Genomic DNA, 21,132 nt, shown 5'->3' on the forward strand with positions numbered 1-21,132 from the left:
GCAGTGTTCGGCCAATCACAATGCACTGGGTCAGCTGGCCAATCAGAGCAGACTGCGCTTGTCGGAAGGAGGGACATTGTAGAAAACGAAGCGTTTGAGAGAGGCGGGGCATAGAGGACCTACAATAATGTACAGTATTTGAAAAATAATGTGTTTTTTGAATATTAAAGCATGTCAACATATTCTGTTACACCAAATACACAAAATAATGATCTTTAAAAAAGCATCATATGACCCCTTTAATCTTGTTGTCTGTATTCGCTCAGACTGATTTGCTAAAATCGAAAAGTGGATGGTGATAGGTGAGCGTTAATGAATGGGATTGCCACTTACACATTAGTGCTTGCACTTTAAACCTTCAGTTACGTAATAGGCTAAAATAATGAATTTCAAACTGAATTCCACCAGTTAACTGTAAATCCATTGATTGGCCGCCAAGTAAACTACCTTGCCTTAAAAAGACTTTGGCTGGTATCAGCACAAGCTCAGTTTCCATTACAGATTTGTGCAAAAGCTTTGCGATATTTTCTAAATGTCGATAAAAAACTATTGCGAAATGACGGCATTTATATTACAAATGTGATGCGACTATAAGTAAATTTTTTCCTCTTGTGACTTTTCCATTGCACTTTTGCAAAATATTCCTTTTTCGAATTTCCTGAAAAATTACTTATTTGCGATATATGGGAGTTTTTGAAAAATTGACTCGTTTCCTCTGGGCGTATTTTCAATTTGCAATTGTCAATTTGCCCAATATGAAGGGTAATGGAAACAGCTACTGCCAAGATGTGTGTGATAGACAGAAACAAGACATTTATGTTGACCTTAACAGATATATCACACCGTTACAAATTGGAAGTAGGAGCTGTATTTGTTTGCCTACCAATATGGCCGCCAAGTGAACCACCTTGCTTTAAAGGGACTTTAGCTGGGATTAGCTCAGACAAGATATGTGTGACAGTCAGAAATGACATTTTTGTTACCCTTAACAGTTTTAGAGATAGCACACAGTTACTCGCAAATGTTTTAACCAGTCAGGTGCTGTAATTAATCTACAAACTGGAATTAGGTGAGAAAAGTGAGTCTGTTGCTGGGTCTTAATTGAATCTAGCAAGACGGTGGAACATTGTGACTATCTAATGAGTCTAATTGATTTAGACAAGTTTACACTAAGGTTTGTTCAAAGGTTAGGCAGATTTCATCTGTCCAGAGGTCATCGTAGTTATGGAGATGTTTAGTTGGGTTACTCTGGATCCATTTCACCTCATTCAGACAATCCTGATCCAAATCAAGAGACCTGTGATGCCATTCCACGTAATACAAAAAGGTGCTTTTTACAGATTCACAACTACTTCTCCAAGATCTCACGGATCCAATGGAAACGGTGACTAACATGGTTTTATACTTCAGAAAGCTGCACAGAAAGCTAGTCGAGTGTTTGGGACTGTTGTTGTTGCAAAGCGCCTTGCCTGGAGCGGCCTTGTTAAACAAGCTAATCGTTTACATCTGGAGTTCCGCGCAGAGGAGGGGAAGGAGTCGGGATGGAGGGGAGAAGCAGGATATTCAGGAGGTGCAACACGAGCACAGGGGCATACCCTGTGACGATAGGACATATGTGACCTACCGAGAGCAAGACAAAACAAATAAAGCTAGAGGGAAAGAATAGCTTCATTCTTTCTTGGATGTGTAACGCTGGAGGTGTCGTCTTATCATTAGCATGCCGGCACTGCTGTGCTTCAGCTGTCTATATCAGTGCCGCGGCTCACAAGTGTTTTTGTGGCCTCTGTCTTACCTGTGGGCCGAAGCAGGGCCTTAAAACAAATATGATAGTGATCAGAGATCCTCATCTGCTTGTGATGGTGTGCAGGGGCCAGAGGGCCACGTGTATACATACAAGGACCTGCTCATGCTGGGCAATGAGACAACACTGATAATAGTGAAAGTAGAGGTCTGGGGCTTATTAGGTCAGAAACATACTTAAAACAATATACAAGCCAATGCATGGCATAACAAGTGGACCAACTTCTACTTAATGCATGCTCTTGCGTAACTGTGTTGGCAACAAACCTCAGGACTGATAAGAGTTACTTTCAGATGCCTGTACCATTAAACCAGTATATATGCATTGTAACTTTTTCAAACTGTTGCTCCATCATGACAGTATTTGACCGGAAGAGAGAACTGACCGGGATGATGACAGTTTATGTTAATGTCTGACATAAGCATACAAAGAATTGCATTATGAACAGAGCACAACAGTGACCACCTACCGTTCAGCAGCTTATTTTTCCACTAATTTAGGGATTCATTAAAGAGTTTTATGCCTTTACCAACATTATAAACCTGTTTTTTAAAAAGCTTTTTAAAAATATATAAAATCAGACAAAGACAAAAACATAATGGCATTAAACATTGCAAATGACGTAATCAAATTAAAAAGCTACAGTACAGTATAAAACTATGGATTCATATACATTTATCATAAGCATTAAATGCAGTATATTTGAGTTTTGTGGAAAAATTGTCAAAAAAAAAAAATATATATATATATTATATATACATACACACTTCTGTTTAAAAGATTGGGGTCACTAAAGCAAGGATGCATTAAATTGATCAAAAGCGCCAGTAAGACAAGAACGCATTTTGGTTTTTAGGTTTTAGGACAACTTTGATGAAAGGTTTTGATCCAATTCAAATGTTGACAAGTGTACATTAAAATTGAAAACAGATATTTTAAATTGCAATAATATTTAACAATATTGCTGTTTTACTGTAAAAAAAAAATGCAGCCTTCAAGAGCATAAGAACAACTTTTGAACGGTCCTGTTTGAGATGCTTAAAGAGAGTCTTATTCAATAATGTTCGCAATTAGGGATGCACGATATTGGATTTTTGCCGGTATCGGATATGCCGATATTTTTCAACTCATTTTGGCAGATAGCCGATGCCGATTTCAGTTTGTTTGGAAGTCTCTCCTCTGCAGAAATAAGCAAATTATTTTTATAATTATTTTTTATTTTATTATTTAAATTATTTTGGTTAGTTTTTAACAAGAACTTATTTGTTAGAATTAAAAAAACAATAATGAAGTTCTTTTATAATGACAGTACAATGAAGATTTGAAAATAAATAAACTATATTCAATCGCTGCATTTTATTTTTTCAGAAAGATGCAGTGGTAACCTTAACATTTTATTTTAAGATTTAACATTTGTAAATGGTCTAAAGCAAAAGAGTTGTAAAAACTCTGAAAATCTTTTAGAGCTCATAATTTGTTTAAAAATATGTAACATATTACACATTAATTAATAAATCAGTATATATATAAAGTTATTTAATTTAAGTGTCATGTTTGTAATATTTTTTTGTTCATGTAAGCTATAGTTTCTGACCTTTAAATCAAAACATACTCATGATTTTATGACATCAATTACTGCTTTATTTAATCAGAAACACAAGTCTAATTATTATTTGTGTATTTTGCTTTCATGTTAATAGAAGTAGGGCAACAGCGCCCCCTACGGAATTAAAACTCCTTACGGAGCGGGCATTAGGACAACTACCGTTGCTGCCGCTGCGCGTTGTATTACCGTTGACTCTCATTCGCATTCTCAGTTTAAATGCAGCGATCCAAAACAGTGAATCTAATCATCATTCAGGCAAAACTTTGCCTTAAGAATGAGCCACACTGTTGACATGATCTAATCGCTAGCACACCCTGAGCACATGTGAGTTAATGTATTCCTCTTATCGGCAAGACATATCAGCATAATTTTTCATATCGGGCAGATGCCGATATTTACATTTAAAGCCATTATCGGCCGATTCCGATGTATGTTTTCACCTGTGATGTCAAAGCCTGAGCTACATTGGGCAAATCCAGCACCCTTCGCAATGCAAACAGACAGAAGGCCTGAAGCAGACTATGGCTGAGCAGTCAACACAATGAATTTAGAGTGACCTTGTTCCCTGACCTCAACATTGTTTTTTTTGTTTTTTTGTTTGTTTTTCCCCCCTAACAATCTGTTCTAGTTAGACAGGGCATTAGAGTTCAACTAATTAAGCGTTTCCACTGCCATTTTTGTGCCAAGCAGGGTTTTGTATTTGTTGAATGGAAGAGTTAGATATGGACAGATATTGATGGATATATAGATCCAATTTATCAATCTTTCTATATCTCTCTATATCTACCTATCTACCTTTACAGATATCCCTCTATTCATATCCATGTATCTCTATTAGGGATGCACGATATTGGATTTTTGCCGGTATCGGATATGTCGATATTTTTCAACTCATTTTGGCAGATAGCCGATGCCGATTTCAGTTTGTTTGGAAGTCTCTCCTCTGCAGAAATAAGCAAATTATTTTTATAATTATTTTTTATTTTATTATTTAAATTATTTTGGTTAGTTTTTAACAAGAACTTATTTGTTAGAATTAAAAAAACAATAATGAAGTTCTTTTATAATGACAGTACAATGAAGATTTGAAAATAAATAAACTATATTCAATCGCTGCATTTTATTTTTTCAGAAAGATGCAGTGGTAACCTTAACATTTTATTTTAAGATTTAACATTTGTAAATGGTCTAAAGCAAAAGAGTTGTAAAAACTCTGAAAATCTTTTAGAGCTCATAATTTGTTTAAAAATATGTAACATATTACACATTAATTAATAAATCAGTATATATATAAAGTTATTTAATTTAAGTGTCATGTTTGTAATATTTTTTTGTTCATGTAAGCTATAGTTTCTGACCTTTAAATCAAAACATACTCATGATTTTATGACATCAATTACTGCTTTATTTAATCAGAAACACAAGTCTAATTATTATTTGTGTATTTTGCTTTCATGTTAATAGAAGTAGGGCAACAGCGCCCCCTACGGAATTAAAACTCCTTACGGAGCGGGCATTAGGACAACTACCGTTGCTGCCGCTGCGCGTTGTATTACCGTTGACTCTCATTCGCATTCTCAGTTTAAATGCAGCGATCCAAAACAGTGAATCTAATCATCATTCAGGCAAAACTTTGCCTTAAGAATGAGCCACACTGTTGACATGATCTAATCGCTAGCACACCCTGAGCACATGTGAGTTAATGTATTCCTCTTATCGGCAAGACATATCAGCATAATTTTTCATATCGGGCAGATGCCGATATTTACATTTAAAGCCATTATCGGCCGATTCCGATTTTGCTCCGATAATATTGTGCATCTCTATTCGCAATGCATCATGGGAGTTGGAGTTTCGGAGTAGTTGTTTGGTATTCAGCTTCAGTGATTGATGGAATTCAAGGTGTTGCCCACTTCAGGATTGTGGGTAGTGCAGATTAAATTCCAACATATTATCATCACTTAACTTAAGCAAATCAGTCTGATCCATCAACACAGGACAATATAAAAATGTCAAATATGCAGAAACATTTACGAATACACATCTTTCATGTACCATCACACCCAATTTCCATTTAGAAACAACTTTGTCATCCCATTTTTCATGCAACAGTGAAAGAACTAGGTGTAATATTTCTTCCATCCACACTTCCACTTTTCCTCTCGTTCACCCCCTTCCCTTTTACTTATTTCCTTATCATCACTATCACTTTTCCCTCCTTCCATCCACCAACTGTGCAGCATGTCAGGCCCACTCTGCCTCCTCTTTCCAACTCTCTCCGCTAAGCTTTAACTGAAACCATCTGCTTGGAATACTAGACTGATGAAGGTCTTGGTTGGGAGTTGCCCTTGCTCACACCCCCCTTCTCTCGCTCTCTTCTGCACAATCAGATTTTATTAGCGTACACTCCAGCACTTATTGTTCTGGTTTTAAGAGCACTGATGGCTCTTAATGTGAAATAAAACCCTGGTCTCCACGTGAGGGGCCACACATGATCCAGAGGGGACCCGCTGTAGTCGAGGGGGTGGAGGGTGTGCGGAGCCCTGCTATCAATCAGCCAAAGAGCCCTTATCACCCTGAAGAGAGATGGATGACCCCCACACCCCTCCAGCCCACAGGGGGTTAACCTTGGCCCGCCGGTTGGGGGCTTTAACTTGGTCTAACACTGATACCACACAGCCTAGAGGGGGCTAGTGGGTATTAGCAGGACATATGATAAGTGCATGCACGCATATTTGTATTCTTAAAGTGCACATGACGAGACGGTATTAGTTTGACATACAACAAGCATAAACTCTATAACATGCACAGACAAACAGGCCTATATTTCATCATGGTCGGCTTTATTTTTGACCTGTGAGCAGCTGTGATTTCTTGTTGGACCAACACGAAGTGCATTGCATTGTTTTCTCAAGCATTTTCCACATTGTAGAGGGCTAGTATTTAGGCCGAGTCCTTGTGTACCGAGGTATACATTTCCCTATGGGTGTGAATGGCAAACATTCATGCTGGTGTAGGCCAATATGACAAATTGAATGCATTGTTCTTTCATCCCTCATAACCAGTGTGGTTACTGTTAACTAGATCTATTTTAAAAGTTTTTATTAATTGTAAAAAAAAAGCTGAAATAAAATCTAAATATGAGAAAAATATTAAAACTAAAATTAGAAATGTTACCTTGGCAACTGAAATAAAAATACTAAAACTAATACTGCAATTAAAAAATATGAATATATATGTTAAAGCAAAATAGAAATATATATTTAAAAAAATCGAACTGAATAAAAAGGGCAAAAGTAAATAAAATAACTAAAACAAATGAAAGTTAATAACTACTAAATATAGTAAATAAATAATAATAAAATAGCACTTGGAGGGCCTCATTTTTAATAGTAGATGAGCAGAACCACTTAAAATGATCATCTTTTTTATTTTTGAATTTATATATTATATATTTGACATTAGATAAAACTATTATATTCATGTTTAAAGATGTTAAATGAGTTTAATAAAACTACTATTCATAATCACTTTTCAATACATTTAACAATTATTTGACAAATAAAATGAAAAAAAAAAGTTTTTTCATAGACAGTTACATCACTATAAAAAAATGATTGCTGCAATTAATTATCACAACGGAAAATGTAATATTAAGTAATAATCCATTGTTTTAATTTAAAGTAAGTGTTCATGCTTGACTTAAAATTATAAATTTGGTTAACTTTTTTATTTAGATATTTAAGTTAAGTTATCTTAACAAATTTTAAGTTGTAACTAATCGCAGAAGCATTTTTTACAGTGATGTAACACTGAAATATCTTCAGTTATAATAATATAACTTTGAAATGTACTTTTTTATTTTTTAACACATTGATAATTTTTATTTTAAACTACTAGTCCTCCACACATTTGTGTTCACATTACTTTGAATATGACATCATTCCTGACTAAGGTCTAAAAATTTAGGGGAGTGTCACTCTTCAAATCACACTCATAGAAAAGTCTCTATAGACCGCTAACAGAGACACATCTGGAATATTCCATCAGTGAGACGGGGCCAGGTCTTTGAGAGCATACCATCACAAGAAGTAAACTGTTTGAAAACACCCACTACACCACCAGCTAACAAATATAGACACTGAACTAACAAATCAACTCCCACAGTAATGAAGGCCCCTCTAAAGTCCCTGTATCCTTATGCAGCCATCCTGTTTTTAGCCGTAATTTTTAATGTTAGATCATAGTGGTTAGTGGGTGTATTTGCTGAGCTAATGTTGATTTTAGCCAGCTCCCCTAAATTGAGCAAAACTAACACGGGGAAAAAAGTGAACAGTTAAACTGTGGTCACATTAGTGACAATTTGGCGAAATTTCGAGGGCAAGAAGGTCCATTGTGTATTGTCAATACTGTAGCAATGCATGTAGGGTCTGTGATGCAGAAAACGTGGACAGAATCGCAGAATTTGGTTATAAAAACGTAATTTACTGTATAATGTGGAATGTCATGGAATTTGCCAAATTTGAAATCAAATCAGCCTCTGCAGCCTCAAAATATGAACACATGAACAATCTCTTGAACTGCTCTGACAGTCACTTCATGAGCATTTTACCGTTTCTTTTGAGTAAAACTATCGTCATATCATTTACAAACAGAAACCTAAAGGTCTTCACAGCAACCCGTCAAAATAAAAGTTCGGTTTAACCTGAAGAAATTGTTACAAAAATATATTAGTGAATGTAATGATAGTACTACAACTAATAATAAAATTATTATTAAAAAAATATTTTTCAAGGAATATTTACCAGAAAAAAATATTTACCAGAATTTATTTACCAAAAAATGTGGTGGGGGGGTATTTATAGATGCTTTTGTTTATTAAAATTTAATGAAACCATTAAAATGGAATCCAGAAAACTAATGGAAAACAGAATACAAAAATATAACCGAATTTGACAAAAAAAAAATAAAAACATACTTCATAGGGCCTTAATGTATTTTTTTTTTTTTTTACTTTTTATAAATTGCTGTTAAATTGTGTGCGTTTAATGATTTCAATTAGGTAGACGCTTTTTGATTAATAAAATTAATTTTAACCATTAGAGACTAGAAAAATTAAAATGGAAAAAAGTGTAATCCAGATAAATTAAAATGGGAAAAATGGAATTTGGAAAAAAAATTAAATGGATTTCATGGGGCCCCAAGTATGAATCACAGAAGTAATTTTCAAATCAAACCGTTTTCTGGCAAATTCACGTGACCAACTCGAACCTGTTGTGACACAAATTCCCAATCTTTCACACAAATTCCCATTCATGTGGCCACCCAATATGATAAATATCTACTCCGAATCTACTTACGCACTTGTTTATGAACAGCTGATTTCAGGCGAAGAAAAAAAACGCGAGTTACTGTACCAGTCCCTGATATATATATATATATATGTGTATTACTGGAAATAAGCACCACAGTCCGCTGAGAGTCTGATATGGACTTTAAAGATCGAATAAACAACTCGTGTCTTGTCAAAAACATCCCAGCGCGGAATTAAAGTGGGCTTCTCAAAGTGCCGCTTCTGTCTGAACCTGGCCGACTCCGAAGCGCCTGCTTCAGATTAATAAATTGATGAAAAAATACATTTATACACATGCTCATCCCAAAAGCTTCAAAGGCCTTCTCATTGATGTCACTGAACGTAGCAAGTGTGTGTGTGTGTGTGTGTGTGTGTGTGTGTGTGTGTGTGTGTGTGTGAGCAACACACCACTTACTTCAACCGGCCACCCAATATGATAAATATCTATTCTGATTATTATTTATGAAGTTGTTTATGAACAGCTAGTTTCAGGCGAAGAAAAAAAAAAATGTGTGCCACTGTATCGCTACACCAGTCCTTCAAATATATGTATTACTAAAAAAAATAAGCACCACAGTCCGCTGAGAGCCAGATCTAGGCTTTAAAGATCGCATAAACAGCTCGTGGCTTGTCAAAAACATCCCAGCGCGGAATTAAAGTGGGCGTCTCAAAGTGGCGCTTCTGTCTGAACCTGGCTGACTCTGAAGCGCCGGCTTCAGATTAATAAATTGATGAAAAAATACATTTATACACATGCTCATCCCAAGCAGCTTCAAAGGCCTTTTCATTGATGTCACTGAACGTTGCGAGTGTGTGTGTGTGTGTGTTAGGAGAGCTGGTTGGTTTGCCAGTCCTCACGGGGGGTTGAATCTCTCCTGAAGGGCCCGGCTCTTGAAAAGCCAGTGAAGGCTATAAACAGAATATGTAATGGCAGGGACGGAACAGAGGGAGGCATGATGGGCAAGCTATGGGTGGCAGAAGGGGTCGACACCAACTCCCGCTCTCCTAAGAGAAAGGAAGGAGGAGGGAAGGCCAAGGCTGGCAGTGTTTCACACAATTCAAAGAGTATAGAGTGCGCGAACACGCTCGCACGATGCACTGGTAGTTTTTCTAGGACACAAGTTGAATGGTTGATGGGTTTAAGGAGAGTTTATGTTTGACAAGAACCTTCAACATGACTGAGAAAAGTTTCTTCAACAGAAGTTTGCTGCTTTGTATTGTGCAACATCTTTTCAAAAAACTCAACGCTTCAGCGCTAAAGTAAAAATCTGTGAAGGACAGAAATGCAACCTGTTTATTGAGCTTCAATCATTATTCGAGAAACTCAAAAGTCATCGTTTACTCAATGTCCTTCCAAACCCATATTTGATGCATTCAGTGTATGTAAATTGATCAGTGTTTACATATGTGAATAACAGTTAATTAAATCTGTTCATCGATTTAGAAGGCTTGCTCGATTCATACAGATCTTTCTGTACTTTGTAATGTGTTAAGGTTTTGATTACGTGTACTTTCAATGGATGGACAAAAAAAGATGCAAAAATATTAAAAATATATTTATCTGTGTTTCAAAGATGAGCTTAAGTCTTATGGGTTTGGAAGAACATGAGGGTGAGTAAATGATGACAGTCTTCATTTTTGGGTGAACTATCCCTTTAACACTTTACTCAATGGATTTATGAATGTAATACACAAATCTGATAAGCTTGTGTTTTATAGATGAGACCCAAAACGTCATTAAATATCACTGAAATACGTCTTTCCACTGCTGGAATAACCAGCTTCGTAAGGCTACAGTCTTGTATCTGGTCCAAAGTGGACCTTCTAAGACCAATAATAAACCACTTCCCAGTAATTTATACTAGCTTTAGGTGGTCAAACTTTCATTTAGTGCGTGGTTAAACAGTTAATGACCAACTAATGACTAGCAAACCATGTTCCAAAACATAAACCAGATTTTCCAAAGGGTCCAAAAAAATTACACTGGACAATAAATCACGAGATTAGATGTGAAATAGGACTTTAAGAAATCACGACATATTAAACACTTAATTTTTATCCCTCACAGCCATTTATTTGCATCAGTTGAAATACTACTCTGACTAAAATTCTACTATTTGTCTCCTCAAACATCTAATGGAAAAGCATGAACAAAAACATGCAATTATATTCCAAATGACAAATGACACACATTGACCATAGGAAAGTAGATTGCTTTAAAAGGTTGGAGAAAACATGTAGAAATCAGTCAAGACTGTTTACACAGCTGTGACACCAGGATCAACAAAGAGAACATTTGGCAACTACATTTCAGGTTGCCATCAACAGATCTCTCTGTCACTCACTGGTGAGCAAACACACACGTTTGGGGTGTAAGTATAATGTTCAGTCTGTTGAAGGTACATTTACACTCAATGTACAGGCAGAAGACAAAGAAACTGTTCATCATTTACTCACCCTCAAATCAGTCCAAACCTAAGCCCTCTATTATGGAATAATAAAAGCAGGTGTTTAGAAGAATGTTCACGCTGCTCTTTTCCATTACAGTGAATGGTGACCAGGGGCTGCACAAGTCCAAAAATGTCAAAAATCACCATTCATAGTACATATGACACGTGTTGTATTCCAAGTCTACTAATTACTTTTACTGTGTTTTCTGTTATTTTTGGAGCTCGACAGCATCCGTCCCCATTCACTTTCATTGTATAGAGCAGATCTGCTAAAATTCAGCTTTTTGTGTTCGATGGAAAAAAAAAAATCATGAGTGACACAAGGGTGTGTAAACAAAGACAACAGGCAGTTTTTCCTTTACAGCTACAGCCGGTGTCTTGAATATACACTAACAGTTTACTCACACAAGAAATGGACATAAAAAAAAAACCACACACGCACACACCGACGATAGCACGATTGACTCAACTGTGTCTCAAAGATTTTAAGTGCTAAGAGCTGCTGGCAGAGTGAGAACACCTGAATGTGGAAAAATGCCCAGCGGAGGCCTGGAACGCCGTAAAAGACGTGGCCTGAGCTGTGACGACATGCTCAGGCATTACAAAAGCGTGTGTTTGTGTGCACGTGTGCCCTGTGCTATTCTTCCCCAAAAGACAAGACTAAACAGTTTAAAATGCGTTTCCACTGAGGTGTGTTTGTTTGCCGATGTGGGCGCCGCAACACAAAAGCCGCAGTTACAAGGTTTGGCGAGTCGCTTGGTTCCTTGTTCGGGCCCAAAACCCGACTGCATTAAAACAACACGGGATTGTGCTCTAAGCTTTTACGTTGGAAGCTAGAGACCGAAATCAAATGAAAAAGGAGTCTGAAAACCGATTACGATCCAAGTCTTTCAATGGCTTTTCCAGGAGAGCGAAGACTTGACCAGAAAATAATTTCAGCATGTAAATGTGCATTAAAATACAATGTTAGGAAACGCCACAGGCCTCTGAAAAACATTTAGGACTGAATCCATTCAGTGTGTTTACAACACATTATTACGCACCGTGTCAAAACCTGTCATCAACATGAAGAGTAGCATTGCTGCAGTTTGTACAGGGAACAGGTTGTAATACAGGACAATGACTGTTTATCTTTGATTATCTTTGACTGTCTATACTGACAGAACTTTGTTTTTGGCTTTTTGATGTGTTGCGAGCTGGATTTGAACTCATTTTGCCCAATTGAGCACCAAAGTTCAATATGATCTATCTTATGTGTTCAGAATCTCATATGTGACCCTGGGCCACAAAACTAGTCATATGGGTCAATTTTCTGAAATTGAGATTTATACATTATCTGAAAGCTGAATACATTGATGTATGGTTTGTTAGGACAGGACAATATTTGGCTGAGATACAACTATTTGAAAATCTGGAATCTGAGGGTGCAAAAAAATCTAAATATTGAGAAAATCGCCTTTAAAGTTGTCCAAATTAAGTTCTTAGCAATGCATGATATTACTAATCAAAAATTACGTTTTGATATATTTACAGTAGGAAATTTACAAAATATATGCATACATGATCTTTACTTAATATCCTAATGATTTTTGGAATAAAAGAAAAATCGATAATTTTGACCCATACAATGTATTTTTGGCTATTGCTACAAATATACCCGTGCTACTTATGACTGGTTTTGTGGTTCAGGGTCACATATTTGCAATTTGCAACAAAGGAAGGATTGACACTTTTCTAATGAGACACATGAAAGTGTATTTAAATAATCATAAGATTCACAATGTAGATAAATGTTATTTAAACACATTTTGCTCAAATAAGCACCAAAGTTCTCATATGTTTACAATCTGTCTCATACTTGCAATTTGTAAAATTAGGAAGGATTTTGACACTTTTCTAACGCCTCACATTTTTAGGAAGCCACATATAAGTGTACTTAATTTTCACAATGTGGCTAAATTTTACTTCGCCAACAAAAGCATTGTGCATATACTCAACATATCCATTTCCAACACCCCTAGCAGACGATTCCTTGAGCCAGGCTTGAGCATTCATCTCAGTGACAAGCATTGAGAAGAGTAGAGCTGGTTGGCCGCCACACTCGATCCTTAAAAACAGTCTCACTGGATTATTGAGGAATGTCAGCTCGGAGCAGGCCCTAAATCAATTATGGGAAATCTGCACGCCTGTGTTTCCCCACATCTTTCCCTTCTGTCACTTCATACCTCAGTTTCTTTCCATCTTCCACTTATTTCTGTCCTCTTCTCAGCTCTTTTTCACTGTTTGCTTTTCCGTTTTTACTAATGCCGTCTTTTTCACAATGCTTTTCCAAAGTTATCTGGACTGTTGCCCTCACCGCTACATGAATAGAAATTTAAAATGTCAAACAAGAAGTGTGAGGTCTGAACTGCTCAATGGCTAATCTTGTGGATCTGACTATCAGGCCTCAAAACACTTAAAGAAAATTTTTTTTGGTGGGGGTGGAATTTTTTTTTTCTTTTGACGGATTTATTTCATTAATATGTGATGAAGGCCTTAAGCATTTACAACTGCATTCAAGGTTAGTTATCTGAATTAAAGTGTAGGTCTCATACACACACACACACACACACACACACACACACACACACACACACTCACACTACCCACCTACAGATGCAACAGCATTCAGACTGATATTTAAATGCCCCAAAGGAGCGACGTGCAAAATTACACATTTCAAAATTGACTAGTCAGTTACCGTGTTTACATAAGAAATGTTCTTGTGCTCAAAAACAGCTGGTGGAAACACATTCTGAATGGAATTGTGAACTTGTTGTTAAAGTTTATAGATGATTAAATATTAATCTATATTTTTTCGGTTATTAAAACTTTTTAATATTTAGCTTTTAAATAGAAATACATAGAAAGCAAGGAAATCCATCTAAAAGACTAGTTGATCATTGCGACAGTTTCCATCCCAAAGCACATCATACACTAAATATAATACAACAACAACAGCACCCAACAACAATAACCTCATTAATCACAATGTCACATGTGTGCATGCCTATATGTGTGTTACTGTCACTAAAGTATGTTAAGAAATTCTAAGAATTAAGCAACGGTCTTTGTTTGCACTTCTTAACTAAAGCCACAGGTATTCAAAACTCCACATTCCCTTTGGCAAACCTTTCCTTCCTACAACTATAAATATTACATGAAATCTATGAATTCAGAGGAGCTTTTTTTGAGCTTCCACCTCAGGGATATCAGAGCAACAGCACAAGAAACGTACATATTAGTTTAGAAGCGACATGATTACAAGTTTACTCTATTTGCGACTGCTTCAGGCTTTACTTTGGCATTCAAGGCCTGCCTTGAAATATGATTTGTGCGCTTTATGGTAGTAACCAAACAGACGGTTTGGTTAGAAAAGCGTCTGCTAAGAAAATAAATATAAAACTAATCTATGCAGTTAACCTGAGAATGATTTCATTGCATTTTCAGTGGTACAAATATGTAGTGCACCATATAAAAGCAAGAGACCAAAATACTTCTGACTTTTTTTTTTCTGTAAAAGAAAAAAGAAAAATTGCCATGGGGGAAAAAAACCCTTTTCTTCTGACTCAGTTTTTCATTTTTCATCCCATGGTAGAAGTTTAATGGCTTTCATTCTGACAAAGAACATTCTCTGAAGTCTTTTATATTCAATCCAGTTCCTCAGATTCTCTACTTTACAAAACATATTGAACCTGTTGAATACCTTTTAGAATGACATTGTCAAATTAGTCAAATTCCGAATCATAAAAAAAAAAAAAAAGAGTATACCGCACAGACTCATGCTTTTCCCTGGCAAACATACTCTACATTTGTGCATTTGTTTGAGCGTAACACAGAAGATCATTCAGATTCTGACGGGTTCCTCCACTTTGTTTGGAAACTTCCTTACGTGATTTTGTCAGCTGTGACCGAGGCTGTCTGAGCGAGAGCTTAAGATTAGTGTGTAAACATCTGAAGTATGCCAACCACTCATTGTCTGACGCTCGGCTCGCTCTAGAGGTGCTGATTGACAGGCTAAGCTCATCTGCCTCAATGACCTCCCATTTGACTCGGTCCACACTGGGCTAGACCTGATCTGCTTTTCAGTCGGAGATATCTCTTACTCTGGGATGATCTGATTTCTGGAACTTTCAGATAAAACACGAGCGCCAATCTGCTCGGGGTCTGGAGGTTATGAACTCCTGCGATTTGAATACTGTGAGGAATAATAAGAGTTAGATGCCTCTTTTTCAAACCAGGATGAGTCTTGCGTGGATATTTGTCTCACATCTGGATGCATTGGGTTATGGGGTCATTTTCTCAGGGAACCAAATCTTTTGACGGTCCCCAATCAGCTAAACGAATTAAAATGACTTCTAATCCTTATCCTGAATGACACCATCTGAATATTTGCTAGTAAGCCCATATTAGCCTTTGGCTCCTTAATGCGCATTATGCTAGAGTTAACAGAGGGCTTCGGTGCTCATGAGATGTGCCTGACATTGGCTTAATTCAACATTTGAGTCTGTGATGGAACGATTTTTGCGAAAAATCGTTAAGGAAAGTTCGCTCATTGCAGGTACAGCCTGAGGCGATTTTAAGGGTGGGATGTTCCTTCAGGATAATTTAAGCGATAGGCTCGTCACACAACAACACTCTATAGTGTTGAGGAACAATGAGGAACAAAAGAGGATCTGGGTACCACAACTACTATGCAACTAAGAAGCAGCCATTAGGCTAATGAGGGCCTATGGAGATCCCAATGAAGCCATCAGCATTCACTCAGAATGACAATGTAAGACTAACGCCTCAGGAACTAAATGGAAGAGATTGGGAAGGAGGGAGCACTCGTACGGACGAGTGAAAAGAAACGGAGAGGCCAAGTAAAACTTGCGTGAGTGCCTAGAGGGAGGAGGCGGGGGGAGAAAACGCAACTTTTCCCTCAAACGCTTGGCCGGGTCCAATCAAATCACATTGCGATTCAGAGTAATGTAGGAGGATTTGAGCTCTGGAATAAACAATGGCTGTAAACCGTGTTGATTTGGGGAGATGGCTCACGGTTTAGCCAAAAAACACTCCCGGTTGAGGCTTTCAAAGACCCAACCGTTCATTCTCTTTTACTGCAGAGCGCTGACGCATAACACCGCGGCAAACCCATACATGAATGCCTGCTGAGTTCTTTGCAAATTGAGTTGAAAAGACCCAATGCTGGGGCTAAAAGGGCAGTCAACCTTTCCCAGACACGGACACAAAACTCCAACACATCTATAGGGAGAGAACAGGCGAACTCTGCAGCCCTCGGACACCCAGATAGAATTTCACTGTGACAGACCTCTTCACTCGGCCAGACTAATCTTATTTTAAAGAAGGCTAAACAAGCAGCCTGAAACTGCTTAATTACAGCCCAGTGGCAGACAGCACCGAATTACATTCACTGGGTATTAGATCAATTAGCCAACCATTTCACAGACAAACATGAGGAATCTTCAGCGTATTTAGACACCGAAATGTGGGGCCAAAACACCATAAAGTACTTTAGATGCAAGATTTTGGCAAATCTGATCCAGTAAATGATGGCGATAACTAGACATGATCTCCTACACAACAAATAAATGAATAGAAATCTGTCAAATACAAGACAAACAGCTGAAGTACACAATTAAAACCAATTAAACAGTTTAATAGCCTCAAACATGAACTAATGCTAAAATGACATCAGCAATCCACTTCCACATGCATATTCCTTAACTTCAAATTACAAAAACTGACTGGTGGTGAACTACTAAATCTTAAGCACTAAAACTCTTTTTTTATGCTCTTTTTTAAATTTTTTATGCTCTCATCTAGCTGAATGATCATGACTGCAGATACTGAAGGCGACACGACCTTACAATATTCAAATTAATAGTGGTTGATAAGTGTGGATTTTCAAATGGAATCCTTTATAAGGAAACATGTTGGTTTCATTCTGCATGAGGGCCATTATAAACTCTCACATGATGTTTCTTGCTGCCTCTTAAAAACTCCAGAGATGTACCGAGGCACACAGTGTGTTCAATGGCACTCACCGTTCTTGCGCTTGGAGACAAGGCGCCGCTGGACAAGTAAGGATTGGTGAGATCTGGGATCATTAGAAACGGGTAGCCTGGATAATGGGGGCTCTTAAAAAACCCTCCATCTTGCTGTCTTCTCAAAGCTTGACAGTGGAGAGACAAATTATTAGGGATCAATGTGTGGACACAAAAGTTAAGTAAAGAACACGTATGGCAAGCTGTTTCAACGTTTATTCATATTACTGATATGTTTCTAGTAGTTTTTATATATATTTGTTTCTAATCCAATATTGGTTAGTACTTTTTTTTTAAATATCACTAGTAACTATTCATTAAACACTAGTACCCATTAGTAGCAAGTAACTATTTTTAATTGCTACTGGTATCAAACTGCAAAAATTTCCTTTTGAATTCTATGTAAACTTGTGGTTCAGATATCATCTGTTCACTTCCTACTAGTATATATTCTAATGGTTTCTGCTACCAAGTTTAGTTTTGCTAGTAAGTGTGAATGACATAGTAGATTTTTTAAAATCTAAATAATAGCATCTATTCCAGAACTTATACTAGAACTTATTGGATATTAATACCTATTTTGTATTACATTAATATCTATCACATTTTAACAACTGTTATCTCACAAATTTCAGTTGCTTTATTACTTGTAACATGTAATTACTAGTTAAAATGGCTACCTTATAGTTTAAATAAAACTAATATACATTACATTAGAAAACGCATAACATTTTTTACTATTGTTATGCATACTAATAAATAGTAACTAGAAGTAGGCTACTGAAATAGATACTTAACTATTTGAGTAGTTACACTATTTTTAAAAAGCACCGTTATATAATGAATAGCTATGAGTGACATTGAAAAAGATACTACTAGTAACAAAAACAGAAACTAGTTTTTCATGAATAATTGCTAATCGGCATGCCATAGCAGCAGTTTGCTCGTACCTTCAGTGAAATACTCTCGGGCTTTCTCATAACTTTCGAGATCAGCTCTGGGTTGAGGGCGCCTCTCGTTTTGCTGAAGGAAAGAATGAGGAACGGAGAAAAACAAAACAGAAAAGTTATTTTTCCGACGGCAACAACCACATCCATGCGTCTGTCAACACGCGGTGGTGTCTGACTTACCTCAGAATCGGATGAACTGCTGTTATTTTCCGACTCGTTCACTAGAGAAGACTTCACATCGTCCAGATCTCTTTCGGCTGACACGTTTTCGGAGATTTTCTCCTCTTGTTCGCCCTCATCTTTGAATGAGATCAATTCATCGTTGGCCCCCAACTCATCCCCTCCACCTCCGTTAAGCTGTGGCATGTTTACGAGCGTCTTGCAACGGTAACAAAATCAAGTTTTTGTGTCGACTCTGAAGTGCACGAGAACGGCGCAGTCCACTCAATGCAGGAAAACACACAGGAGCGTTCAGAAATAATCCTCGACACATTAATTTAAATCCAATTTGTCCATGATTACTTTAAGAAGCGATCACACAAAGCACACAAACTCTGCAAACTCAACTCCAGACGTGAAGCGCCGTGTCCTCCGCTGACAAACTCACCAAACACGAATAAAAAAAGTCGAAATGGCGTATTCTCACCCGATTCTAGATTCCACAATCGAGCGCAAAACTTGAGCGACTTTTTCTTTAAAACGCGCAGCCGTCAACAAAAGTTGCAACAACGGTCGCGGCGCCTCCGTAGTCTCTATCCCAAAGACGTGTTTCAGTCACATGAAACACAGATTCCTCCTCAGATCAGCTGCTCGTTTCTTCCACATTGCGAAATACAACCGTCATGTTTGATGAGCTGAAGCACAAACACTGAAAACGGTGTGTTCGGACGCGAAGAGGCTCCGTTTCCCTGTGCGTTGAGCTGCTGATGGGGAATGCGCAAGCAGCAGAGTGTGTGTGTGTGTGTGTGTGTGTGTGTGAGAGGGTGTGTGTGCGCTGGACGAGCAGAATGCAGAGGAGGAGTTAAGCGCTGAAAAACGACACTCCATTCAGCACACACACTCAGAGAAGTTTCAAGGAACAGTTTGTTCAGGACTTGATTCTTGCAATAGTTCAATGACACAGGGTTTGAGCCTGCGTTATTTAGGTAAGCAATATCACAAGAGCAGTTCAGCACAGCTGTAATTCGTTCGCATTCAATAAAACAGCAGTATTGTTTTTATAAAACAGTTCGGTTATTAATATCAAGTAGCTTACATCTCTGACAAAGTTCTCAAGTTAGTTTGTATATTTTTTCTCCATTCGTTGCCTCACCAAGCAACAGAGTGAAAACTCTGGACTGGAGCTGCTATGTGAGTGGACCGGAGTTTACCGATCCGTTCTGTAATCGCTCGAACTCCACCCCGGGTTTTCCATTTCCCGCTATAGTGAGAGAAACCCGCTCTGAGGCTGATGTACCTTCATGTGGAGTCGGAAATATGTAAGCGCGAGTTGTGAGTTCGGAACATTTGAATAATCAAGTAAAGTTGATTTACAAGTGGGAATTTCATAAGTGTAGATTATACCCAAGTTGTAGAGTTGTGGCTTTGTAAGGGGCGTGTCAGTGCGACCCATGGCGGCAACAACAAAATTGAATGGTATGCTTTTGCAAAGTTTTTTTTTCGTGCTGTATTTCAGTAAATATAGGGCATTACGTACTAAAGAAGTTTTCATTAACAAGTGTAAAATTAATCACTCACATCTCACGCTTTTCTTTATGCAAAATAATTTTTTTTGTTAATATGTTTTGTGCAAAATTAAAGTTTTGTTAGGGTGCATACATGTTTACCTTTTCCGGCAAACGTTTGCGGGCAAAATCCCATCATTTCAATTGGAATCCACAATTTTGGGAATTTTTTCTAAAGGTGAAAAATTTAACCAAGTAGATTTCGCAACATGTTCAAGTTGAAGAGTTCAGAAATATGCACTTTGAAAGTGACTCACATTATTGGCAATACATCATGGATGATAATGTGACTACACCTTTTGATAACACGCAGAGAAAAATTTAATTATATCAAAAATATATAAATTAAAACAAAATGTAATACAAATTAAAATATTTTTTTCATCTTGTGATGTCAGAGAAAACTACGGAGCCCCACACATGACACGCGGGGTAAAAAATGATATATTGTAATATATAACACAATTTACAAATATGTTCCCTTGTTGTTTTAAATCTTGGCCATGTTGTACTAATTTATTCCCTCCTGACATTGTTGGTTTAACTAAAATGAGTGAACAAATTAGCAAATCGTGGCCACGAATAAACATGTTGTGGGACAGAATTCTTCATTCGTGGCATTGCATATATTTTTTCCCCAATCAAAACACTGACATTCAAACACTGATAATAATATTTATATTATTATTAAAATGTATAATATTTAAGACTATTTATTAGACTTTTCTGGCATTAATGTTATGGAGTGAAACTCAAAATATGGTGGTAGCAGTTATAATAATTTACATGTAGTTGTGTATCTTTATTGCCAAAAAATATTTAAAGGGGTCATATGATGTTGCTAAAAAGAACATTATTTTGTGTATTTGGTGTAATGCAATGTGTTAAATATAAAAAAACGTACTTACAGGCTGTGAGTCAGAAGCGCCCGACTGTGCTTGCAAAGTTGGAAACAGCCCCACTTTATAGAAACAGCCTTTGTGCACAGACCCATTGTAGGCTACTCTGCAGGTTCAGGAAACAGTCCTCCAAGGCTTGAGTGAGCAGAGGCAGGCGGGCTTGAGAACAGCGCGGCTGGTGGATTCGACGAAGGAGCGGCCGGTGGGCTTGCAGCAACCACATGTGACGACCCCGGGCTGGACTCCGCTTCGTCCACGGT

At 37.3% G+C, this 21,132-nt stretch overlaps 1 protein-coding gene across 1 annotated transcript in view; it reads right to left on the reverse strand.

Moving 5' to 3' along the window:
* tcf7l1b (transcription factor 7 like 1b) overlaps positions 1-19,348 on the reverse strand; it is a 72,431-nt gene extending 53,083 nt beyond the window's left edge. Inside the window, exons 1-3 of the mRNA XM_016499015.1 lie at positions 18,430-19,348; positions 18,250-18,322; positions 17,300-17,427 (exon numbers count right to left, since the gene is read on the reverse strand). Coding sequence (XP_016354501.1) covers positions 17,300-17,427; positions 18,250-18,322; positions 18,430-18,615 — 387 coding nt within the window. The 5' untranslated portion in view covers positions 18,616-19,348. The remainder of the gene's footprint in view (positions 1-17,299; positions 17,428-18,249; positions 18,323-18,429) is intronic.
* Between the last annotated feature and the right edge of the window lie 1,784 nt (positions 19,349-21,132).

The sequence above is a fragment of the Sinocyclocheilus anshuiensis genome, unplaced genomic scaffold, assembly GCF_001515605.1.
Source record: "Sinocyclocheilus anshuiensis isolate Anshui unplaced genomic scaffold, SAMN03320099.WGS_v1.1 scaffold1163, whole genome shotgun sequence".
In the NCBI taxonomy this organism is placed as follows: Eukaryota; Metazoa; Chordata; class Actinopteri; order Cypriniformes; family Cyprinidae; genus Sinocyclocheilus; species Sinocyclocheilus anshuiensis.